The 26193-nt window shown below is 47.2% G+C and overlaps 7 protein-coding genes across 7 annotated transcripts; 4 read left to right on the forward strand and 3 right to left on the reverse strand.

Moving 5' to 3' along the window:
• Positions 1-128: 128 nt before the first annotated feature.
• Positions 129-1444, forward strand: PtrM4_070480 (PRP38-assoc multi-domain protein; the record flags this gene model as incomplete). The annotated part of the gene is made up of 2 exons (XM_066105910.1): positions 129-482; positions 530-1444. 2 exons carry the CDS (start codon positions 129-131, stop codon positions 1442-1444), a joined length of 1269 nt encoding a protein of 422 aa, XP_065964537.1.
• A 199-nt stretch (positions 1445-1643) lies between these two features.
• On the forward strand, positions 1644-5808 carry PtrM4_070490 (uncharacterized protein; the record flags this gene model as incomplete). Its single annotated transcript, XM_066105911.1, has 3 exons — positions 1644-2116; positions 2170-5701; positions 5767-5808. The coding sequence occupies 3 exons, from the start codon at positions 1644-1646 to the stop codon at positions 5806-5808; spliced, it is 4047 nt and encodes a 1348-aa protein (XP_065964538.1).
• Positions 5809-5919: 111 nt separating this feature from the next.
• PtrM4_070500 (uncharacterized protein) lies at positions 5920-6453 on the forward strand (the record flags this gene model as incomplete). The annotated part of the gene is made up of 1 exon (XM_066105912.1): positions 5920-6453. One exon carries the CDS (start codon positions 5920-5922, stop codon positions 6451-6453), a length of 534 nt encoding a protein of 177 aa, XP_065964539.1.
• Positions 6454-14845: 8392 nt separating this feature from the next.
• PtrM4_070510 (uncharacterized protein) lies at positions 14846-15094 on the reverse strand (the record flags this gene model as incomplete). Its single annotated transcript, XM_066105913.1, has 2 exons — positions 14846-14848; positions 14894-15094. 2 exons carry the CDS (start codon positions 15092-15094, stop codon positions 14846-14848), a joined length of 204 nt encoding a protein of 67 aa, XP_065964540.1.
• A 1320-nt stretch (positions 15095-16414) lies between these two features.
• PtrM4_070520 (uncharacterized protein) lies at positions 16415-16709 on the reverse strand (the record flags this gene model as incomplete). Its single annotated transcript, XM_066105914.1, has 2 exons — positions 16415-16418; positions 16519-16709. 2 exons carry the CDS (start codon positions 16707-16709, stop codon positions 16415-16417), a joined length of 195 nt encoding a protein of 64 aa, XP_065964541.1.
• A 4359-nt stretch (positions 16710-21068) lies between these two features.
• On the forward strand, positions 21069-22085 carry PtrM4_070530 (uncharacterized protein; the record flags this gene model as incomplete). The annotated part of the gene is made up of 1 exon (XM_001941639.1): positions 21069-22085. The coding sequence occupies one exon, from the start codon at positions 21069-21071 to the stop codon at positions 22083-22085; it is 1017 nt and encodes a 338-aa protein (XP_001941674.1).
• A 1210-nt stretch (positions 22086-23295) lies between these two features.
• PtrM4_070540 (uncharacterized protein) lies at positions 23296-24666 on the reverse strand (the record flags this gene model as incomplete). The annotated part of the gene is made up of 3 exons (XM_066105915.1): positions 23296-23553; positions 23797-24068; positions 24348-24666. The coding sequence occupies 3 exons, from the start codon at positions 24664-24666 to the stop codon at positions 23296-23298; spliced, it is 849 nt and encodes a 282-aa protein (XP_065964542.1).
• Between the last annotated feature and the right edge of the window lie 1527 nt (positions 24667-26193).

Raw genomic sequence — 26193 nt, forward strand, 5'->3', positions numbered from 1 at the left:
ACCCAACAAACTATTAGCCAAGGCCCGCTCCTAAGCATGAGCCTGTTCGTCGATCCGAACCAGGCCGTCGAAGCACCTTCGGCTACCCCGCACTTCCAGTTACAGAAGGAGACAGCCAAGAGCCCACAATGGTACCACACGACCCTGCCGACATCTACGATGTTATAGTTGGCAGTTGTCGACTCCAATCCCTCAGAAACAAGAACGTCTTGTCTGCCAAGATTACTCACTCTGAGTTCACGTTCATCACTATTGTACAAAACGAGACTGAGGATGAATTTGAGCTGTACCTAGGCCGAGAATCTCCCCTGGAAGAATTCCAAGTCCCCGTCTGCACTGACGACGACTTATTGGAGCTAGCCACTTCAAACACCGCGTTCCTGCGCTCTCTAGCTATTGAGCTCATGAAGTTCGCCGCTGCTTGCGCTCCTATCCTGGACGCGAACATCGATGCAATAACCAAGGAAGCTCACGAAGCCGCTGTTAACCGCTTACGCCTTCGCATCACTAAGGCTGAAGCTAAGCTTAGCTGGTACGAGAAGCAGAACGCGACGCCGACTACGAAGATGTGGTCGCCCAGAACTGCGCACTTGAAGAACAACTTGTCCAAGCTACTGAGAATACCCGCAAGCTAGAGACCTCTCTAACTCAGCAACAGCGTGAGTACAATGACGTTGTTGCGCGCCTTCAGCGATATGATCATAACTTCCGCCCGTACACCTTGCAGCGTCGCGAGGACCGCGGTCGTAACAGTCATCTATCTACTCAGCGCAACCGACGACACGAGTCACCTGAGCGCCGTACAGATCGCCGCACTGCATCACCTAACCCGTATCCTAGCCGACAAGCCACTCCTGTTGTTACTCGGCCTGCGCCTCGCCCTCGCGGCGACTCTCACTCAAGATCGCGCTCCCGCTCCCGCCGAGATCGCGCGAATCCGTTGAACCAAGATCCTCACCGATATATCCCTCCTCCATACAACGGCCAGCAATCAGTACAACAGGCAGCGTCCACAGTTGGAGGTCTAAGCCTTTCCTTTAAGCTCCCCGACATTGAAGTCTGGAAAGGCAACGATGATACCAAGAACTACGACAAGTGGCGTCGGTCAGCCATCCAGAAGTGCGAATCTCTGCCTGAAGACAAGCAATTGGCCTACTTGGAGATGAAGGTGGACGGCGCAGCATGGCAATATATTGACGATCTCAAGTTCGAACACTACCCTCCTCCATACAACGGCCAGCAATCAGTACAACAGGCAGCGTCCACAGTTGGAGGTCTAAGCCTTTCCTTTAAGCTCCCCGACATTGAAGTCTGGAAAGGCAACGATGATACCAAGAACTACGACAAGTGGCGTCGGTCAGCCATCCAGAAGTGCGAATCTCTGCCTGAAGACAAGCAATTGGCCTACTTGGAGATGGCACGGCGCAGCATGGCAATATATTGACGATCTCAAGTTCGAACACTACTTGGACCTTCTTGAAGGACTGGACCCATACTACGCGCGCTCTACCTACGAGAAGGTCTCAGAAGCACAGTCGCAACTCGCTGATGGCTCTCTCAAGATGGGATCGTCTGAATCCTTTGCAGATTGGCGTGGGCGCTTTATGAGCGTGTGTCGCCTAGTGAAGCTTCCAGACAGCGCCATGATTGGCTACGCTCGCGCTTTCCTGCGACCTGGCCTCGCCGCCGCCGCCTCACACGCCTTTGACGATGAGCAAGAGAATGCTCTTGTCAAGTTCCTTGACGCCGCCCGCAAGTCTGATCTAACACAGAAACAGATTAATCAAGGCAAGACCGCTGCTGACAAACCTCGCACCAAGCCGCGCACGCGCTCCCCAAATGATCGTAATCCTGCACGAAAGGCTCGCTCTGGCCGAGGACAACATCGCGAAGCTACTACGACGCGCACAGAGTGGCAGAAGGACGCAATGGCTAAGGCTAAGGTCTGCTTCCGTTGTGGCGAGACTGGTCACCAGGCGCGCGATAAGAAGGGTTGCGCAATCTTAGACTGGGACCAAATCAAGCCTAAGCTTAGTAGTATGCATCTCTATGCTATGGGAGCGGACTTCGACGCCGAAGACGACGACTCTAATGCTTCCACTGAAGAGGAGCCTGAGTTGGACGACATGGGCGAGCCAGTTTCGGAAAACTAGACGCTCCTGATAACAGTCGCATTCAGGAGCTAGACTGGCGCAAGGACATACAACAGAACCGCGAGACGCGAGAAAACCATAACCGTCTCAAGGTCGCTGCCGCCAGGATACTATCTCCAGAAGTCGGAGATCAGGACAACTCACAAGACGTCCAAGACCACTACATCTCTGCGATCGCCGTTAAGGGCCATCTTCGATCTACTAAACAACTACGTTACGACTCCTACACCCTCACTTCTTCTAAGGAATGGAAAAAGACAACTACTCTTATCGACACAGGCGCTAGCGCTTCCTTTGTGAACAGGCGATGGGCTAAAGCCATGGGCCTGCCCATAATGTCTACCTCTTCACCTATCCAGCTTTCTCTCGCGGATGGGAAGGTTGTTGATACATTGAATGAAGCCGTGGAAATCCAAGTCAAACACGGCAGCCACTTATCACCAGTCGTGTGCTTCGTCGCTGACGTAGGAGACTTTGATCTTATCCTTGGTATGACTTGGCTGGAAGACCACGACCCCGGTCTCACCTTCTCACCGCGGAGCATGAAGTTCTCTTCTTCACATTGTACTTCATGTTGTCTCGACCACGGTCTCCCTGAGACAGTATACGGCGACGGCAAGACTCCATCACTTTCAGAATCTCGGCAAACCACGCCCGTGGGCGAGATCTGCATTATCACCGCCAAGGCCGCCTACCTCATGGCTGCGCACAACCCAGACGAAGCCATCTGGGTCGAACCACAAGACTGGGAGAAGCTTGCTGACCCTCCAGACGACAATAACGATTGCGATTTAGACTCCTTCAAACGCAACATCGCCCGCCTCGCCGCCGTCACACAAGAGGACTACGACCACTATATGAACAAGATGGAGAGTCCACATATGACGGAAGCGGAGATCCGCAAACTGGTGCCAGACTGGTTGTACAGCAAGATGCCAGACTTGTTCAGTCCTATACAAGCAGGGAAGTTGGCACCTCATCGCGAAGGCGTTGACCATGAGATTGACACCGACGGACGCATTCACAAGCCTAAGATCTATGGGCTCACACGAACGGAGACCAGGGCCATCAAGGCCTACATCGACGACATGCTCGGACGCGGATTCATCCGACCGTCCACATCTCCGTACGCGTCACCTGTCTTAGTTGTCAAGAAACCAGGTGGCGGACTTCGCATCTGCGTTGACTACCGTCAGCTCAACGCCATCACCAAGAAGAACCGCAACGCTCCACCCTCCATCAAGGAAACGCTGGCCCGCATGGCCAAGGTACGATGGATGACGATTGTCGACGTTGTGGCTGCATTCAACACTGTTCGGATCAAAGAAGGCGATGAAGAAAAGACAGCCTTTCTCACTCGGTATGGGCTATACGAATACGTTGTCATGCCCTTCGGCCTCTGCAATGCGCCTGGCACTTTCCAGACCTTTATCAATGAGACACTCCGCGAGTACCTTGACGATATCTGTACAGCTTACCTCGACGACGTCCTTATATACACCTGCGACGATGACGAGTCAGTTCATGAAGCCGACGTCATCAAGGTCCTCTCTAAGATACGCGACGCTGGCCTCCATCTTGATCCCACGAAGTGCAAATTCAAGGTCAAGAAAGTGAAGTACCTAGGCCTCATCCTCACTACAGAGGGCATCGAAATGGATCCAAAAAAGGTCTCCACTATACTAGACTGGCAAATACCGCGCTCAGTCAAAGACGTCCAGTCTTTCCTTGGTTTCGCCAACTTCTACCGTCGCTTCATCAAAGGCTTCTCCTACATCGCAAAAGCCTTGACAGAACTCACGCGCAAGGATGGCGAAGGCAAGGACCAGAGACATCAGTTCCCGCTCATCGCTGATAGCAAAGCTATACAAGCTTTCCATCGACTTAAGGACGCCTTTAAGACTGCAGGAGTCCTTGCACACTTCGATCCTGACCTAGAGACTTGGTTGGAAACCGATGCCTCAGATTTCGTTACTGCAGCTATCCTCTCTCAGAAGGACGCGACAGGAGTCCTCCGCCCAGTTGCTTTCCTATCGCACAAGATGAACCCTGCGGAATGCAATTATGAGATATACGACAAGGAACTCCTAGCTATTGTCAACGCCTTTGAGCAATGGCGCTTTGAGCTGTCTGGTACTGATGATCCTATTATGGTGTTGTCTGACCATCAAGCCCTTCAGACCTTTATGACCACAAAGCGCCTCAACAGACGCCAAGCCCGTTGGGCGGAATTCATGGCAGAGTTCAACTTCATTATCAAGTACAGGCCAGGCAAGCAGGGCACGAAGCCAGACGCTTTGACAAGGCGTCCTGGCGACCTACCCGAGTCACCCGACGACATCCGCCGTCGGCATCAACTCCAGGTAGTCATCAAGCCTGACCAAGTCGATCCTGAAGCGCGCGTCTGCACCATCAACATCGCCAAGGATGGAGGTTCTCGCCATGCAGTCTACCTCGCAAATCTCATCACACAGCGCACCCTTCCTGACTCTATCCCCGCAGTCGCGCAAATGCTGTATCAACTTAGCGAGGAAGACAACATCTCTGAACGGTACGCCGTCCTCGCCGCACTGCCTGGCATCGAGCCTGAGGGGGGAGAAAACGGCGTCTCCCATGACCTCACGAGCAAAAGATCGCTCTGTGCAGCCGATAACGTTACAATCTCGCCTATTACAACGCCAATCGCCGCAACTAGTGCGCCCGCGATACCAAACGAGACGCCCGCCGCAATTAATGTGCCCGCGCCACCGAACAACGAGCTGACTATTGATGCTCTGCTTGACAATATCAAGGCAGCATACAAGGATGATAAGGTGTTGCAGGCGATCGTCAAAGCCAAGAAGGACGGCCTACGACGCCTGCCGTTCAAACTCATACATGGAGAAGAGCACCTCAGGCTGGAACTTGGCGATTGCGAGATCACCGACGAACTACTCTATGTGCGCAACAAGGTCTACGTCCCCGCCGGCGCCGTTCGCACCCAAGTTATTGAACAAGCCCACAAGAGCGTCTGCGGTGGCCACAGCGGCAAACATGAGTTATACTCCAAGCTGTCGCGATGGTATTACTGGCCTAGGATGACCACGGACGTCGCGCAATATGTACGCGCGTGTCTGACTTGCAAGAGGAGCAAAGCATACCGAGAAGGCAAGCATGGGCTGCTGCATCCGCTACCAATCCCCAGCAAATACTGGTCCAGCATCTCTATAGACTTCATCACTCACCTGCCGCCCTGCAGGCATAACGGTCAAACGTTCACTGACATCCTCGTGGTAGTCGACCGACTCACCAAGAAGAAGAAGTTCATCCCAATGGCTAGTATGACCACCGACGCCCTTGTGGTAGCCTTTATCGAATACATCTGGCGAGAAGAGGGCTTTCCTGAGGAGATTATCTCAGACCGTGGAGCGCAGTTTGTCTCTTACTTTTGGAAGCGACTATGCCAGCGTCTGGGTGTACGCCCGAAGTTCTCGACCGCTCACCATCCCCAGACTGACGGACAAACCGAGAACGCGAACTCCTACCTCAAGCAATACCTACGCGCCTATGTCAACTACGAGCAGGATAACTGGGCGCTTTTTCTGCCAATAGCTGAATTCGAAGCCAACTCCAGCACCAGCAGCACAACTGGCAAGTCGCCTTTCTTCGCGACTAAAGGATACAACCCACGGAGTGGCATTGAACCCCTGCGCCAGCGCCAGGCGCTGCGACCTTGACTGCGCCTGCGCAACAAGAACGTCTCAACGCTGACGCTTTCGCGGATCGCATGAAAACGCTGCAGGACGAGCTGCGAGCTTCAATGCAATGGGCGCAAGCAAAACAAGCAGAATACGCCAATGAAGGAAGGCTACCCGCACCAGCTTTCAAAGTCGGCGACCAAGTGATGCTGGACACTCGCAACCTACGGACGAAAAGACCCTCCGCGTCATTAGACCTAAAGAACCGCGGTCCCTTTACTATCGTTCGCGCCATCAACAACACCGCATACGAGCTAGATCTTCCCGCTAACATGAAGCGCATCCACAATGTCTTCCACCCATGGCTCTTACACTTGGTTGACGACAACCCACTTACTGGACAAACACAAGATCCTGAGGTCCCTGCGGAGTTCGACCCAGAAGTGGAAGACGACACTGAATACACTGTCGAAGCAATCGAAGACTGCCGCATTAATAAGAAGCTTAAGGATCCTGCGCCCGCGGTCGCAAGGGCAAGACTACCCAAGGCCTGCTCCAATACTTGGTACGATGGGCAAACTATCCCGACGGCCCCGACAATCCTTCATGGGAACCATACATGAACCTCGCGGACTCCGCTGACACTGTGACGCGCTATCACCTTGATCACCCAAACAAGCCGCCTATGCACAGGAAGTTTAAGTCTCTCACAGGCAAACAAGATATGCTGGTTATGCGACTTCACGCTCTTAGTCGTGTCTAGCCAGTGGTGACAACAGCAGACAAGACCAACAATAAGACTGGGATAATATAGTTGTGCTTGCTATAATCGAGGGCGTCGATAAGTTGTGCTAGAAATAGGACTTATAGACGCTGTGCTCGTGGCAAGGACTAGACTGTCAAAGTTACTATTGTTAAGACAAGATGCTAAGGTCACCACGCCACGATGATGATCCATAATTACTGTGCACAGACAACGGGAATAGAATGTAGTAATGGAATGGACACTGCAAGCGACACGCTTGGTATGCAGCAGTTTTGCGATATAGGTATCTCCTTTGTATACAATTTTAGGCAAAAAAAAAAAAAAAAAAAAAAAAAAAAGGCAGTTCGAGCGTTGGAACTTGCTCTCTTTTTTGGGGGGGTAGTGTCATGGATCAAACCCGCGACCTCTAGTAAGCGAGGTGGCCCGTGCGCCTTAAGCGAAGGCCACAGCCGAACACCAAAGTTCGACCCGCGCAGGTCTTCGAACCTGCACGCAATATCTCACTTAGTACTTAATACAGATACGGTCATCTCAACTATTGACGTCCCTCACACTATTCACAGCGCAAGGATTATTAATTATCACCGCGCACCTCACGAAGTCTTTAAAACGCAAGATTAACCGCTCAACCGCAAAAAGACTCAGGACTAGGACATTGACTAATACGGATGTCATTTTTCAGCAGGTTTCTACACAGAGGAGCAGAAGGTCTAGGACAATATAGCCTATCTAGGACGATTTTTTGGACCGCTATATAGTTGGCGATCAATCAATTTTAAGAGACTGGTCAAAGCTACTAGAAGGAACTGAGCAGCCGCATATACTGGCTGCGAACACTTGTTTTTAAGCATTTTATAGGAACAGAAAGGAGAACTCATGATTATGCAGCAGGCATATTTTTTTTTAAAAAAAGCTCGAAGGAACAAGGTGTGATGGTCGAAAGCGACTAGAGGAGCAGCTTTTATGCCTATAGAGGGGCGCGCCAGTTAGTGGCTGACTTACAGAGGATCAAAAAGATAGAGGGGCACCACGATGAGTGATCCGACTCATGCGAATAGCAGTCCGACTTTTTGAGACAGCGTCGGACTAGGGGGTGTGTCGCGGAAATGGACTTGATGTTGGACGTCGGATGATCACGTGATCAGATCGGGTCTTTGAGACTCCGGATCCGTGCCAAGGGACTGATTCATCATGTACAAATACCGGACCAGCCGTCTGATCTTTCTGGTCCTTAGAGCAATCAATGATCCCACTCTTGAACGAATCTAATTGGTGTCATCCCAACTATTATAATTGCGTATATCCCCGCTCCTCTAGCAGAAAAAGTTTATAAGCACTCTTAAAGAACTTCGGTTCTAGGAAGTACTGCACGAACTTTGCTGTTTTATTAAAGACGGCATTATTATCTTCTTCTACGTGGACGATATTATACTCGTATACTATAAAGACATAGAGCAATCCGCCTAGTAGGTAATTGCCCGCCTCTAGGACAGATACCTCTTTACTAAAGGAAACGACTTACAATAGTTCCTCGGCGTCGAGATTATTCGAGACTAAAAGGCGCGGACAATCTAGCTATCGCAGGCGGCCTACGTAGACAAGATCAGCAGACTGGCCAACTATACCGACATTAGATATAACACGACGATGGCGACTGCCAAACTACTACTAAGAGACGGCCTCGCCTCCCTATTAGAGATCAACAAATACCAGCGCAAGATAGGCTTACTTCTCTTCGCAGCTATAACTACTAGACTAGACATCGCCTTTGCGACGTCGCGGCTCGCCCGCTTTCTCTCTAACCTAAGACTAGAGCACTATAACGCTGCCGACTAAGTCCTCTAATATCTACTAGCGACAAAGCACCTCGCGCTACAACTTAGAGGAGGCACTAGACTATAGATAGCTAGTAATGCTTTCTTTGTTAACACTACCCTAGACAGGAAGAGCTTATAGGGCTACGCGATTAAGCTCTTTAATAGACTTATTATATAGAAAGCTAATAAATAAGACACTGTCACAACATCAACGATAGAAGCTAAGCTCCTTACTCTATCTTAAGTAGCTAAGGAAGCTCTATTCCTATCCTGTCTCCTTAAGGAGCTAAACATCTAGCTTAACACTCCTAGTATTACTATTTAATGCGATAACAAACAGACTATTCGCCTAGTTACTAAGGAGGTCTTAAAGCTTCAAACTAAACTTAGACATGTCGACATACACAATTACTAGATTAGACAGGAAGTGTCGACAGGCCGGATCTCTGTAGAGTATATACCTACCGCGGATATAATCGCCGATGGTCTCACCAAGTTATTGCCACTAAACAAATAGCTAGAATTCCTAGAACAACTAGGACTAGTCCCCGCTAAGGAAATCCTGGCAAGAAACTCGGCACCGCTCGAAGAAATTCAAGAGAAACTTGAAAATCTCGTGGTAAGCCTTGAGTAGGACTAAGTGCCTAGCTTATAAGCGTGAAGAGCGTCTAAGCTAAAGGGGTGTGTTAGATAATAACACTGTTAAAGATAAGAGCGTACAGACGCTAGGTTAGACTAGCGTGACCCGGCATCTAAGAGAGCCAATCGGATCACAGGAAGGCTTGGCACCCCCTAGGTGTGCCCACAACCGTAGACAGAACCAACACACATAATCAATCATCAATATTATCACGATCATTACCTATTTCATCAGTATTCCAGATAAGAGTGAATATCTGACACTAGTATAGGCTAAGGAACGTTAATAGCAAGGCTAATACCCTATCGTAGAAAGAGGAGGATATGCTAGTAGACGTAGATAATAACTATAAGGCATCTTAAAAGTTCTAGCTACTTAAGCTAGTAAGCTAGCTATTAGACGTAGATAGATATAAGGAGGAAGTAGGGGTAGGAGCCTTATAAGGACTTAAGGCTTAGCTACCTTTAGTTAGCTATAATAATATAGAGATATTAGAGATATCTTTATAGCAAAAAGCTCTAGACCTAGATAGATAACAAATATAGGTATTAGCTACACCCGCTAGAGAAGGGGAAGAGGAGACACCTATAGAGGAACTCTAGGACACGGCAGCTATAAAGGACCTAGTGTACTAAAAGGCTTAGACAGCACTACGGCTCTAACAGCAGAAATTTCCCCTAAATCTCAACTTAAAAGTCTTACTAGCGGAATACTTATTAGATAATTAAGGTAGACTTTACTACTAAAACTATAAATAAGTCCCTGATAACCTAATCCTGTATATACGTCTTATCGCGGAAACCTATAATTCACCTAGCGTAGGTCACCTAGGCAGAGAGAACACGTACGCTATTCTAATACGCAACTACTTTTAGCTAAGAATGTCCCCTAATATTTAGATATTTATATAGAACTATATCGTATAACGTGGTTCACAAGCGAGTCGCCACCCCAACCGAGTCGCCACCCCAACACAATCGCCGCGCCTAAGCAGCAACTTTATGCAATGCCGCAACCACATTAATTGCAAAAGTCCTATACTAAGGGTGATTTACAGCTTACTATCTTAGATATTAATTTACATTAATTTCGAAGCAATAAACACGCTGCAGCTGCCTATAACGTCCCCTAAAGAACACTTGTTGACTAACGCGCTAGATGACGCCCTCAACGCGATTATAAGCTAAATACAAAGCGCCTTACAAAGCTAGAAGAGGAGGTAATTATACAGCGTATACGCGACGAGTCTTTCTGTAGAATACCGCCCTCGAAGGTACACGTACGAGATATAGCTAATAGACTACTGCGCGATTACGGCGGCGAGCCTGTAGGCAAGAACTAGGTTAACAACTTTATACGACGTACACTTAAACTGCGCACGCGCTAGAGCCGTCGGTACGATCGCTAGCGAGCTCTCTACGAGGATCTAGCGGTTATTAGGCCTCAGTTTAGCCTAGTTTAATTAATAAAGGCGAAATATAGTATTATAGATAAGGACACCTAGAACTTTAATAAGTTAGGCTTTATAATAGGCAAGATATCTTCTTAGCTTATAGTTACAGGCTTAGAGAAACCTAGGAAATAGAAGAAACTACAGCCTAGCGATCGCGAGTAGGTAACTCTAGTCTAAGGCGTCTCTATAATAGGGCGCGTTATCCCGCCCTTCCTTATCTTTGTAGGCAAGGTCCTTATCACCTCCTAGTTCGCAGATCTGCCTCGCGATTAGATTATTACTGTCTCTTCTACTAGCTAGATTAATAATAACCTTAAGCTAGCCTAGCTTAAGCACTTTAACGCCTATACAAAGGCGTCTTCTACTAGGGCGTATAGGCTGCTTATTATCGACGGCTATACGAGCTACTACTCGATAGAATTCTAGGACTACTGCAAGGAGAACAAGATTATCGCTCTTTGTATGCCACCTCACTCGTCGCACCTTCTGCAGCTTCTTAACGTTGTCCCTTACTCGCTATTAAAGCGCACGTACGGCGATAAGATCTCGCTCTTAGCTCGCAGCCGCATCTACTATATTAATAAGGAAACCTTTTTACTAGCCTTTAAAGTAGCTTATAAGAAGACGTTTATACTAAAGAATATTTGCGCTAAGTTTTAAGGCGGTAGGCTAGTCTTATACGACCTAGAGGCTGTGTTATCGAAGCTAGATATACAGCTACGTACGCCAACACCACCTGCACTAGGTATTATCGCCTAAGAGGCGCAAACACCGCGTAACGCCCGCGAGGTAGAGGCGCAATCTACGCTAATTCGAAATTGCATGCAAAACTACTAAGGGTTACTAGCAAGCTTATTAGATAAGCAGGTTAAGCAGCTCAGTAAAGGCGCTTAGTAGATAGTTTATAATATAGTGTTAGTGCAGGAGGAAATAGGCCGCCTTCGAAACGCTGTTAACACGCTTATAAAGCGTAAGACCTATAAAAGACGCTACGTACGGACAGAGGAGGTATTAATAGTTAGTAAGGTATCTAACCTAATTACTAAAAGGGAGGGTAGTGGTTGTGAGGAGGGTGAGGAGCCTGCGAAGACGGTGCGCGTAGGGCGACGCTGCGGCCGTTGTGGCGAGATTGGACACAACTCCCGCACCTGCAAGGCAGAAATTAAGGATGCAGATAATAGCGACGCTTCTGAATAATCCTATAGTATTGCGTATAGTATAGCAATTTATTGTGGTGTTGCGTAAAGTTGCTGCGCAGGCGCGGCGGTTGTGTTGGGGTGGCGACTCGCTTGTGAACCACGTTATAGATAATTAAAACCCTAAAGAGAGATAAAGAGAGGGCTCCTCTAACCCCTCCTACTACTAGACTAGATCTAAAAGGAAGTCTTTATAGACTTTATTACTAACCTCCTAAAAAGTAATAGGTGTACTAACCTAATAGTAGTAATAAATAGGCTAAGTAAAGACTTCGTCTTAATTCCTCTTACTAATATTACTACTTAGACTATAGCCTAAGCCTATATTAATAAGGTTATAGCGTACTACTATTTCCTAGACATAATAGTGTCTAACTGCAGAAGCTAGTTTACGAGCGATTTCTAGGTTACAATGTGTAACTAGCTAGGGATTAAGCGGAGGGTTTTAACGGCCTACTACCCTTAGACTAATAGATCTACGAAGAGGATAAATAGCACTATAGAAACTTAAAAGCGTACGTTTACTAGGACTGAAAGGACTAGGCTAAGCTTTGCCTAATAGCCTAGATAGTGATTAAGAGATAAAACGCGACCTCTATAGGCGTAAGCCTCTTCTTCCTATAGTATAGGTACGACGTAGACCCTATCTAGAAAGAAGTAAACTATATAGCTAAATAACTAGAACGCTATTCTTACTAACTAGATGCGTCTACTATAGCTATAGTTAAGAAGTTTAAGAAGGTCTTCGCCTACGTATAAGCAAGGATAGTAGAGGCCTAATAGGAATAGGAATAGTAGGCTAACTATTACTAATAAAAGTCTCTAGCCCTAAAAGTAAGAGATAAGGTATAGCTATGATATAGCTATAGCCTATTAAATAGGCGCCTAAGTAAGAAGCTAGACTAGAAGAGTGCCTTATATAAGGTACGAGAAGTAATCTCCCCTTACGTATTCCAGTTAAACACGCTGCTAGGTATCTAGGACGTTTTCCACGTAGACCGTATCTAACTCTACCTAGGTAACCCCCTCCTAGGATAAGCCCTAGACGAGGAGAGACCTCTAGTACTTATTAAATTAGTAGATAGACGACTAGAAGAGAGGTAGATAGTAGAAGATATTATTAGAGAAAGAAGATATAGCTAAGGGAAAAAGATCTAGTACCTAGTTAAGTAAAAAAAGTATATAGTCTGCTCTTAGGAACTAGAAGAATATATAGAAAATACCTAGGCTCTAGATAGCTAGCTTAAGTTCTCTAAACCCTATAGAAATAAGTAAAGCTATCTACCTAGTAACTTTTAGAGAGGCGAACCTAGCAAACTACGCTTAAGTGCTTAGCGGAGAGCTAACTTGTCAGATATTCACTCTCGTCTGGAATACTGATGAAATAGGTAAAAATGGTGATGATATTGATGATTGATTGTGTGTTGGTTCTGTCTACGGTTGTGGGCACACCTAGGGGGTGCCAAGCCTTCCTGTGATCCGATTGGCTCTCTCAGATGCCGGGTCGCGCTAGTCTAACCCAGCGTCTGTACGCTCTCATCTTCAACAGTGCTATTATCTGACATAACTAGAGAAAGGAAGGAAGGCGTAGATCCCCTAGGGGATTATAAGGAAGCAACGAAGAAGAGAGAGAAGAGCAAAGGAAGAGGTAGTAATAGCAGAGGAGATAATAAGAAGAGGTAAGGAAAGGGAGAAGATTATAAGGAACAGAGTGCTATCCCTTAGGAGATAATAGAGTATGCCATATATAACTAGAAGACACTTATAAAATAAAATTGAAATGTTAGAAAGGAATAAGTTATTAAAGAAGTAATAAAGAGCTATAAGGTTATTTTAGAAGACTACCTAAAGATGCTAGAATATAAGCTAGACTACTAAGAGAACGCTAGAGAATAAGTAAAGAGATAATAGATAATTACTTCGCATTACTATCCTTATTAACGGCACGACCTAGATGACGCAGGACCTCCTTACGATACTTAGTAGCCTACGCACGTTGCTTAGTACTATTAAAGAAAGAAGTAAGCACCTTATTAGCTACTAGAACTTCCTAAGTAGCCGCGAAGTTCTCGACGGTGTACTAGATCGCGCGGATCTTGTTAATAATAGCAACACGAACCTAAATAATAGCGTAGTTCTATATACTAGTTAGCTAAAAAGAGAGACTAAAGGAGATAAGGGAATAACCTACGAGACACCTAATCTAGATAACAGCCTTATTAACCTGCTCGTTAAGAGTCCCTAGGGCCTTAACTATTATAGCGGTGTTGCTTATAATAGCTACTATTATGCTAGCTTTATTTAAGTTAACGTTACTAGAGAAGTCTTAATATCTACTATAGCTGCGCTCCTCAGCTAGAAGCTTCGTGTAGGTAATAAGCTAAGCGCGGAGATAGACCTAAGTAGTAGAGCCTAGCGAAGCGATAACTATGCGCTTAGAGGTGACCTCGAAGTCCTTTAGAAGGCGGACTATTAGGATCGCCTACTTTATAAGAACTAGTAGCTACTCTAGGAGTCAGTAGAGGTAGAGGAAGCAGAGATTATAGAACTTATAGTAATATAAGCGACCTTATTCGCCTTATAGGTGTAGTAAGTCCTGTCCTCTAGGCTTAAGCTAGCGTAATTAACTCTATTAAGATAGTAATAGGCACATAATAGGGGATCTATAGGCTTCTTAGTAGTAGTAATGCTGTACTTATTACTTAAGAGGATAGCTTTAGCGGCAGACACGTCCAACTTTAACAACGACGGCTTAAAAGCGAGCATTTTTAGTAGTTAATAAGGACACTAAAATAAGATAAATAGAGCTACACTTACAACAGGAGCAGGCGAAAGCGGCGCTATAGACGCGCGCTGCTGTCGCTTAGAGGACGGCGGAGACGCGAAGTTAAAATTGTCGTCGTCGTTAATAACGCGGGCGTTCTTGCGCTTCTTGACAGAGTTCGGAGGGCTAGCTATAGTGAAGTTGTGCGACGGAAGCAGCGATAATACCGTGTCCGTGCGCGCAATGCGCGGATTCGCGTAATGCGCCGCCCAACAACACCATCTCAAATCCAAAAATGAGGCTATAGATCACCACACAAAAGCTATTATCGCGAGATTTCACAGAGTAGTAGTATTTTGATGCCCCTAATTACTTTGCGCTACTTATATTTGCTCGGCAATCTGATGTTCCGGCCGCAGCGGCTCACTTTTAGTGGTAGGGCTAGTGCAGCTCCTAAGGCCTCTTCAACAGCTGCAGTATCCGCAACACGTTTTTGACGCTTATTGCGATTACTAGAGCTTATTGAAGTCTTACGCTTACCGTTTTGGGACTGTTGGATAGCTTTTTTGGAGTCGCGATCGGCCTTTTTGCGGGCGCGTTCAGCCTCCTTCTCGGCCTTCTCCTTCATCCTCCTCTCCCTGGCTGCCTCTCGTTCGGCACGCTTCTCCTGAGCTAATCGAAGCTTGTATAACCTTGCCTAGTCTCTTAACTCTTTCATCTTAGCTTTTTAGAGTGTCTCCTAATCTCTTAGTTATTCTATTTAGATCCTACGCTCCTTAGCCTCCCGGATCTTCCTTGGCGACCAGAAAATAGCTACCCTATGATAGTTATCCTTGTTTTTTTAGAGTTTCAAGGGGTAGCTTTTTTGCTAGTAAGCCCTTCTACTCAACCTATCTAGGAGACCCCTTACCTCCTTGTGAAGGAGCGTATTTTGGGTGGCGAGATGATGGATGGTTCTCCGGAGTCTTTTTACCTCCCTACTCCTCCTTTTACCCTTAGCTACTTTGACGACTAGTGAATAGATCCTGCGCCAATCTAACCCGTCGATAGGCTCCGTTAACTCCTCGTCCTTATCTACTACCTTAGGGGTAGTATAGGTGAATCTTTTAAGTGCACGAGCTAGATTGGGTGGCTAGATGCCAGTAGCGGTGAAGGCCTTTTTAATAAGCTTAGGCCTAAAAGTAGATATCTAGGCGGGCTAAAAAAGGTGGAAGAAGTCTCCTTTTCTTATTTTAGAGAAGCCCTAGGTGGTGTAGGTAAAGGTAATTAGCTTATTTGTATAGGCAGCTAATAGAGGCCTGAACATCGCAATATCTAGGGGCTAGAGGGTATAGGTTAAATAAAAAGGAAAGATAGTTAGGAGAATCCTGTTCTTATTGCAATAGTCTAAAAACTCCTGACTTATATAAGATCTGTGCCTATCTATAATAAGTAATCGATGTAAATAGAGCGTTTTGGACCTTATAGCTAGCTTAAACACTTCCTTAAGCTAGGCAAGCCCTATCTTATTGTTCAACCTTCTAGATTTAGATAAGCTAATAAATACTAGATGAGCTGATTAGGCAACGTCGTCTACCCAGTCCAATTAGAGGTCTCCTGAGCCACCTTAATAGATAATGCTAGGCGGCAAAACTAATCCATCAGCGCAAATATAAGCTAGGATCGAAATCCACTCGCGAGATCCGTCCTGAACCCCTGTAGTAACCTCCTTTTTCTCCCACATACGCCTGCTGAATACTCGTTTTGATCGGCCGGTGACGCCTATGAGAAACCTCTTCGTCTATGTTGTAGATGTCCCCTAGCCTAATCTTATACTCCTCGATTTTCTTGAGTAACAGGTCAAAGTACAGCTTATATTTGACTCCTGAATTAGCTCTGTGGCGTGCCCGATCTATGCCCCTAGTCTAATTTGAGATAAGATGATTGGAGTTTCTTTTAAGAAATCTATTCACCTAGCTCTCGCTGACGTTAGTGCCGGCAACGGAGGATGCTACGGAGCGTATAATAGCTCTTGTAGGTGGCAAACGCTTCGCAGTAAGCCCCTGCATATACTGTACTATCTCCTTTTCTTGATCTGGATGGAGTTTTCGATGTGCGTCGGAGCGGGGTTGCGTAAGCTCCTTATGCCTTCTGATCAACGTAGATCTCACAACTCCAAACTCTTTTGCAATTTTTGTATACGAGAATCCTTCACTAGGTCCGTGCGCGTTGATTGCTGCAATCGCAGCTTCAATCGGATCCATATTGGTGGCGCTGTGGGTGGTTGAGGTGAAAGTAATTTGTGGTTGACCCCGCGCATTACGCGAATCCGCGCATTGCGCGCACGGACACGGTAAAGCGAAGAAGGCACAGGCGGAGAAACAACGATTGCAGTAAGGTAAAGGATCGTGTGTTATAGCGGGGATAGTAATAGAGGGACCGAGAGCTCGAACAAAATATAGAGGGGCAGCGGGGGGGTAATATAACAGGCTAGGCCTAGTTAGATAAGATTTAGCTAGAAGCCTTAGAGACTAGAACATTAGAACCTGCTGATACCGGACGAAGGACCCGCCCGACAAATCGGTTACTAGTAAAGATATCTATCTAAAGAAACTATATAGCCGGATAGCCCTCCATAGATCTTAGGTCAACGAATTCATCTAATTCTTTCTGGCAATTGCCCTCAGGGCCGGCCTCTTTCAATGCTAACCTAGCTATCGCCGCGCGTAGCTAGTAGCTTATTAGCTATATTACGTATAGCTGCGTCGGTAGGCGCAAATCTACGCTAATCTAGGTGAAGTATATAGCTAATAATTACCTCCTCTTCTCTCTAGGTAAGCTTCCTTAAGTTAGGCTAGCAATCGCGTCGCGCGCTTTCTAGCGCGCTAGTTAATTAGGGTTAATTTTAGGATATTAAAGACTGTAGCAGCGCGTTGCGTACTCTAAATTTAGGCAGAACCTATAGATAAGAGAGCAAGCTAAATACCTGCTTCATTTGAATGCACGAGAGGAGCGCGGCGTGGAGGCATTGTGTGTTGAGATAGAGTAGGTGATCAAAGTTGGTGGGGTGACCGACTCGCTTGTATGACCGACTCGCTTGTATGACCGACTCGCTCATAAAACACGTTATGTGGTGTTGTACAGCTGCAAATTTGAGATCGTTAAGATGGTGTTCACGGGGCATGAGATGAATCCGTGCACAAGGTGCACGGACACGTTAGTGCGGGGCACGGATTACGTAACTTGACATCCTGCTAAGCCTAGCCATCCGGGATGGCAGCACAGGAAGGTATAACAGACTGTTACGGGCATCCCGATATCAGGATAGATAGGATGTACAGGATAGTACTTCAACTTCTCCAATCATCACACAATAGATTTCCCGAGTTTCTTCACCGCCTTTGAAGACCTTACGTTAAAGTATCTACTATAACTTTAATCTGGAAAAGCATTATTCCTATACGTAAGATTCGATGCCGACGACGCGTGCTCAAAAGCGCGATGCAGAAATGGAAGCAGCATTGAAAACGTTCTTTTTGAGCCCGCGCTTCGCCGTCGCTGGCGCATCTTCCGATCCTACTAAATTCGGCCACAAGAGTACGCTCGCCATCCTGTTTTCTAGTTCTAAGTGTTTTATTCTTCTCTAGAGCAGCTACTGACGCTGCTTTACAGTATTCGCGTGGTACCTCGCCCACACCCTCCCCGCAACCCCTATAAACCCCGGTTCCCCCCACCGTCAACATCATGAACCGCGACTATACCACGATACCCTCTCCAACCGCTCTCCAAGATCCCCCCGGCATCAAGTTACTCTCTATCCGTCATCACGCCCCCATATGTGACGAAGACATTGCTCAAAGAGGCGAAAGAAGCGGGGATCGTGGCTGTTTGGCTGCAACCTGGCAGTTTCGATAGAGAGGTGTTGGAATATGCCAAGAACAACTTCCGAGCAGCGATTGCAGGTGATGGAGGAAGAGGAGGAGAGGGGTGGTGTGTACTTGTGGATGGAGAAGAAGGGCTGAGGATAGCTGGGAGGGAGTGGTCGAAGCTGTGAGATTGATTCACCGCTGGAAAGTTTACAGTAAATCCTTTCTACACTGTTTATTATGATTTACCTAATTTTTCCTAAGCTTCCATATTCACGCATCCCTAGAATCACACTTTCTTCCACGCACTCTCCATGTCAATCCAGTCCTCAAACCCCTTCATCCCCCCATGAACCGCCTCGCACTCCTCCCTTTCCGTTCGTATGGAGAGCTCAGATGCAGCACTTCTACATGGACATCGCGCCTAATACTAGGACTCCCCCACCACATGATTATTGTTACCATGAAATACATAGTATTACTGTTAAAGGTCTCAGCTACTCTATTCCCTCTAAGAGAACGATTGAATGAGCTAAGGATGTTACGTAGGGTGGTGTTACGCAAATTTTGATCACTTCGGAATCTTGGTTTGTTTTGTAGACACCTCAACTTCGACGGGGTGGCTTTAACCCCCGGTCGATAAGAACACAGAGAGAGAGTAATAAAGCCTTGTATGTGCTTGTAGATGTGAGAATATGAGGATCTAACGAATCAATAACATGAGAATATTTGAGACTAAAACGAAACAGCTGTCGCACTGTCCTTGCTCCCGAATGCCTGTTCATGATAAAGGGAAACGAGGCGAAATAACAGGAAGATATGCCAGGCTTAGCCATACCTCGCTCACTATCGTTTCTCTTTCCCTGACAGCTAATTAGCACAGTCTTGGCCACATGGGTACATAGGTACATGGGCAAGTGACTACCGCCTTGGTAGTACATACCTAGGTACACTTCAACTGCACAATACACCCCAAAATTTCTGCGCTACCTCACCATCATAACACCATCAAGCAGCTAGCTCAAGATGAACCGTCGAGCACCCTCGTTGAAATACTACCCCAATTAGCAGTCTTCTCGTCGCTCAACGCCCGGTCCTAGAAGTCAATGTGGCCGAGGAAGTCAAGATAGTTAGATTGTTCAGGAAATCAACTTTTCTAGGACGCGCTTTAGTTTGTACAGTTATATCACAACTGTAATTTCTCTTAAATGCTATAGGCGCTTCGCCATACGTATGGCCTAACAATAGCTAAGGCCTTCGTGATGCTACTAGTACTGCCCCTAGCATGCCGCAGCCTTATGTCAACCATCGAAACCTGTTGCGCCAGCATCCTAGAGGTTACAAGCCCTTACCTGACTCTATCCCCACGGTAGGAGGCACCAGGATGTTTGATGTCGTGGCGGCATTCCCACCGAAGATCCTGAGCGGATCGAAGGTTTAAGGATTTCCTCTAAGCTAGGGAGATGACCAGTGATGTACCCGCCTGAAAGTCTGAAGACTACATAGGGGTTCATTCCTAGTACTCCTAGCAAGATATCCTGTTTGGTGTATACTATTGTTCTCACTAGTGCAGACTTGTAGCTTGTAGGTTTGGACTTAGATGTCCTTTCGTGTAGACCAAAATCTTCAAAGCGCAGACTTACAGTCCCGAGATGTAGACCTCCTCTGACATAGACACGATGAATCATGACATAATGAAAGACACTACGAACCCATGAAGAACGTGGCACATATGCAAGATCTAATGTACTTACTTGACGCTATCTGTCAATACCCCACATGGGAGTCGAAAAGTATGACATCAAGTATCTTTGTAATTATCAAATTTTCACATACGACCACAGGACACCGAATACAGCGCTTCCCGTTCGCTCAGCGGTACTTAAGCGGTGTACCGGCGGATTAGTAGTTAGGTGGGTGACCACTAGCGAATACCCGCTGTTATATGTTTTTGAGGATTTTTTTGCTTCTAGGAAAAATAGTTGTGACTATCTCACGATGGGAGAAAGTGTGGAGGTTTGGCGGGAAGCGAGCTTACGTAAGCTCTCGTTCAGTCGGTCTCACCTTCTGTGTGGTAGTCCGCTTTGACGACCACAACATCACCTATTGCAAACTGACTTTTTGGTATATAAAATGCCGCGAAGTTGCGAAATGTGCACTAGCTTCGAGATATGCGCTGCGCCATTTGCACACCTTCCGTCACCATCAACGCCACCGCATACTCAATCTATCCTCCATGTTTTCGCACGCCCCTCTTGCGTGTCCATCAGAGCTATTGGAGCATACTAATACTTTTTGCAGACACGGCAGTAGATTGATAATAGGTTCTGTAGGATACGTGTGCCTCAGATCGCCGTTGTCTTAATCGACTTCGATGATATTTATAATGCACATTACAGGAACTGTAGGTTTATGATACATTAGAAGGTATTATCTAGGGGTTTTCGGGGTCAGTCTGTACAAGGGATGTTGGATATGGCTCTGTGCTTATTGTTAAGACATCCATGAACGGTCTCCATAGTCACCGAAACAGAGTTGGAGTCAGCTTCACATACGATACTGCCTGTCACGACACAACAATACAACGGCCACAATAGCAGCGGCAATAGCAAACGACAGAATTAATGGAAGCAACAATGATGATCATAATGGCAACAACAACTGCAATGATGACAATAGCAACACTAACACCAGTGGCAAGCAACCATTGCTACGACAATATAGCTACGACCCTCTGCTTCTCAACTATCATCCAACATGTTTAGCACTGCTGGTGCAACACTCAAAACCGAGCCACGTTTCAGCGAGTACCGGTTGATCGAGATTGGACACACACATCCGCACGCAAGGTTCGAAAACACCAACAACCTGACAGCTCCAAAGATTCGCCATGTCACATATCCAGAGGGAGCACGACTAATGGAGCAAGAACTAATGGAAGGATACAAAATCGCCCAAGCTATCACACAGAGTGCCATGAGAGACTTCCAGGCAACAATCGAGCCGTTGTTCGACATTCTTGTTGAGGCCAAGCAACCTATATGCAAATTTCTGCTACTGGGAATGGGGCCCATCTACGCTAACCAGGGGCTTAAGTCGCACTGGGGATTGGTTCAGTACACACTGGCAAGACAGCTGATCAAACGCTACATCACAAAGCATGCCACCAAGTACCACAACTACGACGAACGCGGACAACTATGGGAATACGAAATTGTGGTCGACCATTCGCAACACACGCAATCCGACATCAGCTACCTGGAAGCTTTCTTCAACCGAATAGGTCCTGTACACGTCCACGGCCGAACAAACACTTACAACGTCCGTTTTCTCCATGCACCTCTCGCTCATTTGCTAATATCAGTCGATCTCCCAAACACCTTCGTCTTCTGCTTCAAGCCCGATAATCCTGTCAGGCAGCTACTCGCAGAGCGTCCAGGGAAGACTAAACCGCAAGCCATCATCTGCGCGCCAGGCGATATTGACAACAAGGCCAGAGATCCAAGCAAGGACTTCGCCGCGGACATGTCCTCAGATGGTGTCAGAGATTGGCTCACGAGGGGCTATACTGCCGTGCCGTTCACGCAGGATGCTGATCTTAGCTACTCGCCTTTTGGCACTACATGTTTATTCTACAACGAAAATCTGGGAACACAGGGGCCTGGAAATGAGAAGGTTGGTCCGCCTGGGTACCCTGTCAGCGCTGATTCGATGGTTGTGATCCGCGAACAGCAGGAGCAGTATGCAAAGCATTTGTTTGGTATGGATGGCTAGTTTCTCAGCTGGAACCCATCTCGATGAGATTGAACATGTCCTATTCTCCTCGGATATAGCATTTTCTTTTACTGGGGGACGGAAGTTATGATGACACAGGTATACAGGCTTGGTTTACTTCTTGGCATGAATCAATACCAGCTCATGACCTATTGATGCGGAAAAACAATATTCTCCTATTCCAGGTGACCTGAATTACTCCACAACTAGTATGCAAAAGCTACTTTGTGCCCCAGATACATTTGTTAAGAATAGAATACTGGAGTGTATCTACTTTGTCGCTGTAAGTATTCCATGTTACCTATGCGCGTGCGAACGTGAAATGGAATACACCCAAGAACTACTACCATACTCCATTATATCAGTAGCGCCACGGGTACTACAACCGTATGCTGTCATAATGACAGAGCAAACGTGATATAAACAGCTACCTCCTACGGTCATATTATAGACACACGACTCCACCCTCGTCCTCTCAGAATCCAAATCCACGTGGTACCCCCAATACCCGCCACCCAGTACGCCGGTAAACCTCCGTAGTACCAGTGCTACCGTAGCCTCCCCTCGTTCATCCGCGTTTTTGCCTCTTTGTACAACGTTGTGTTCACGTAATAAAGTCTCCGAACGCCTGCCTGTGCAACGTTATCCCTATTCCCAGCTGCATGTTTCCTAACCGCCTTTTTTCGTTGTGCGACGTTACGTATACCCAAACGCCAGAAACGCCAGTTAAAAAGCCAAAGATACATAATTGCCAGCAAATTTACAAAAAAAGGATTTGGCCTTGCAAAACGGTGCAGATATCAATATGGTAATGACAGAGGTTTGTAAAGAATAGCAGAGAGTACGGTGTAGCTAATCACGACGGATAGCGTGTTTTTGTGTGATTGGACTGCCTAGACAAGGCTGGTTGGTGCATGCGACTCGGTGGTGGTGGTGGTGTGTGGGACCTGAGTTGATTGCCTTGCTCCGGTCTACCGAAGTGGCGGGTGGATAAGGTGGTGCGTTGAATGCGGTATTGGTTGCGGGTATATGCGAGATGTCGTGATTATGTTGAATAGCCTAGCCAGTCGTGGTCGTGCGCCCAGTAGCCGAGTCTATGGCAGTGCTGCAGTGGAATAGTGTTTTTTTTTGGTTAGAGAATAAAAAGACGTGTGTTGTAAGAACAGAAATTCATGATGAAAAGGTGCGTGGGAAAAAGGACGGGTTCGTTCTAGTAGAACGTCCTGATGCTTTGTCTGTCCTCGTCCTCTTCAGACAAGGACCAGAGGTGTGGGACCTTCTTTGCTTTTCCATCTCGCTCGTCATGGTCCTCACCAAGCCTAATGACGCAGCTAAAGACTAGGTTCCAACCGTTTACCCCGGCAGAATGATAGGCTTCTGAGACGGCAGCATCGCGACTGCCGCATTTGATCAGCTTGTAAATCTGCTTGCCGTGGAAATGTGACCCGTGTACAAAAGGGTCGGCAGCCTGACAGGTACTCAGCACGAGACAGTAAACAAGCGGCGTAGCCCCTAATGAGGTCGCTTTCTCGTTCGAACATGGAAAACATGAACGAGAAGGGTGTGTAGTGTCGGGATGGTCGGCAAGACATTTCGGGACATCGTCATCTATTGGCGTTCTCATCGCAGCCGAGGCCCATACCCTGGGTGTTTCGAGACTGACAGGCCTGGCATTCGGTAGCGAGGGCAATTTATCCAGCCATCGGCTTACCTCCTGTGTCTCGATATTCTTGAGATGTGCTTTGCTGGGCTTCTCATACCATAGCTCTGTAGAGCCATATTTAAGGAGCCATTCGTACTCCTTGTAATCGGTAGTATGGGCAGCATATCGGGTGACGTAGACGTTGCGGCTGAATGGTCCAATATGCACTAATTGGGCGAGATCTTCGACGAAAGGATCCTCACAGTATACGGCTGGAATAAAGTGATTTGCAATACCGACTTTGAAGAATGGTGTGGAGAGTGCGTTTATTTGAGCAGGGGCTTGAGGTGGTGGTGGTGGTGGCTTAGAATCGTTAGTCATTGTTTGTAGTAAGACAGGGTGGCTTACAGGAGGAGGCGGTGGCGGAGGAATAGCCCCATAGGCAGCAACCCAGGTTGGTATCCCGCCGGGTGGTGGTGGTGGTGGTGGTGGTGGCTATGGTATGTTAGCTAGACGTTTCGATCACTGTCTCGAGAATTCAAGACTCACCGGCGGTGGCGGTGGGGGCGGTGGGGGCGGAGGAGCCTGGCTTGCCGGAGTCGAAGATTTGGCAATAGAACCCAGTAGGACACATTGATAGTCTGGCTTGAGATCGACGACAACTGAGTCCTTTCCTTCTTGCAGTGATCGATCTACGCCTTGTTTATCTTGCCTCTCTTCTTCGCCCGTTATCACGTCCGCAGACCGGTGTTCATCCTTGCTGACAGACATGAATGCCGAAGAACCCGCGTCCCGCTCATTTGAGAGTTCAAACGAACCACAGTATCCCCCGACCATCGGTGTGTTTGCCTCTCGCGGCGCTGGTGGCGATGAATCTGTGGGCGATGGAGCGACGCTTATCATGGAATCGTTTTCGATCAAGATATAGTTGTCGTCCATAGAATCGTCGATGCAATCGAATCGTGGATGAAGCCGAAGTGCAGCAAAGAATGAGGTTCAGTGTGATCAATGAGAATGACGTTTGATGTTCGGTCTCGGAGTAACAAAGCGTTCGGCTGACGTGGTGTTTGCGTAGAAGCTGACAGTCAAATGATCTTGATCGGATCACAGATTATCATCCGATGCCGTGGTTGAATTACTTATAACGAAGGGAATTTGCCTTACTAAGTACCGACAGGGATCAATGCCCAGCCAAAGCTGAACAGGCTAAGGCAGCAACTGGGGCCAACCCGAATAGTGAGTAAGGTCATGGGGCAACCTATAGTTAAGTCGTACTAGACAGATGATGAATATGCCGTACGTACAAGTGCCGCATGCGCTGGATCCGATAATTAATTCGGCTACTCACCCTTGCGGGATGAAGGATACAGGTAAGACGAAAGATTGGTAGCATACATGGCGCTGAGGAATATCTGCCTTGTTCCGTTATCGGATCGACGTTAAGGTGCTGTAGAATGAAGCTAAAGCGTTGGTCTGGTTTCTGAGGCTTCCGCCTTGGTCCTACGGAAACCAGCTTCTAGTGTACCTAGTTGTGCTGAGATTTGAGGAAGGAATAGCGAGACTAAAGCCCGAGAGCGACGTGGGAAGCGACGTAGAGTTTCTTGGTGTCCTTGGAGGGTATACACGACAGCTCGTCGCTACAAATGCGTACTCATACAACGGTGCCACGGTTCGTAAGACTAGGGCTGGTAGAGCGGACCATCATATCCCTGGGTGTAGATGCGAAGCCAGTTAATCATTGGATCAGTGTTCCATAAGTCGAACGATTATTTGTGACGTGTTTCGCTCTATGCACATCGCCGTGTGTCCGCAACATTGGTCCAGTCTGCAGCCAGATTCCAGATCCTAGTTACTCCAGCGACGAAGAAGACTCTCGTACAACCTGATTGTCCCACCTCTTTAATCCAGTCTTTACAGTAAGTTCAGCTTGACTCGATAGACCGTATGATAGAGTTTCTCAACCGCAGGTTCCCAGAGAGACTATCCAGCACAGCGATAGCGGACGCACCATGCATGTGACAGAAGCACATATTGCATGATTCTTGCAGTAGTTACACCAGCATAAGGTGGTTAGTTGATGCTGGGAAAAGGCGGTCAGTGGCACAAGAAGATTGGAGAAGGTGGTCCAGTGCATCGCTCAATAAAAGCCATACCGGAAAAAATATATTGAGAAGACAAACAATGTGGAGATGTCAGAAAGAACGCTGGTGTACCAACGAACATGTGGGCAGGAGCCACTCACTAGACTAAGCGAAGTGAGGCGCTTCACCGGAGGCTAACCTTGCAAGTCGCGTCCACAGGTAGATCTATTTCCCGACTAGTGTCGAACGTCAACCACCGATTAGGTGAAGCAGCCAAAGAGGATGACAAAAATGAGGTGAATGCGGAAGTATCAGGGGCATTGGAGAATGAAACACCTTGGAAGGCTGAGTCAAACCCAGTGAAAACGAGAGCTTCCCGGCCAGA

The sequence above is a fragment of the Pyrenophora tritici-repentis genome, chromosome 2, assembly GCF_003171515.1.
Source record: "Pyrenophora tritici-repentis strain M4 chromosome 2, whole genome shotgun sequence".
In the NCBI taxonomy this organism is placed as follows: domain Eukaryota; kingdom Fungi; phylum Ascomycota; class Dothideomycetes; order Pleosporales; family Pleosporaceae; genus Pyrenophora; species Pyrenophora tritici-repentis.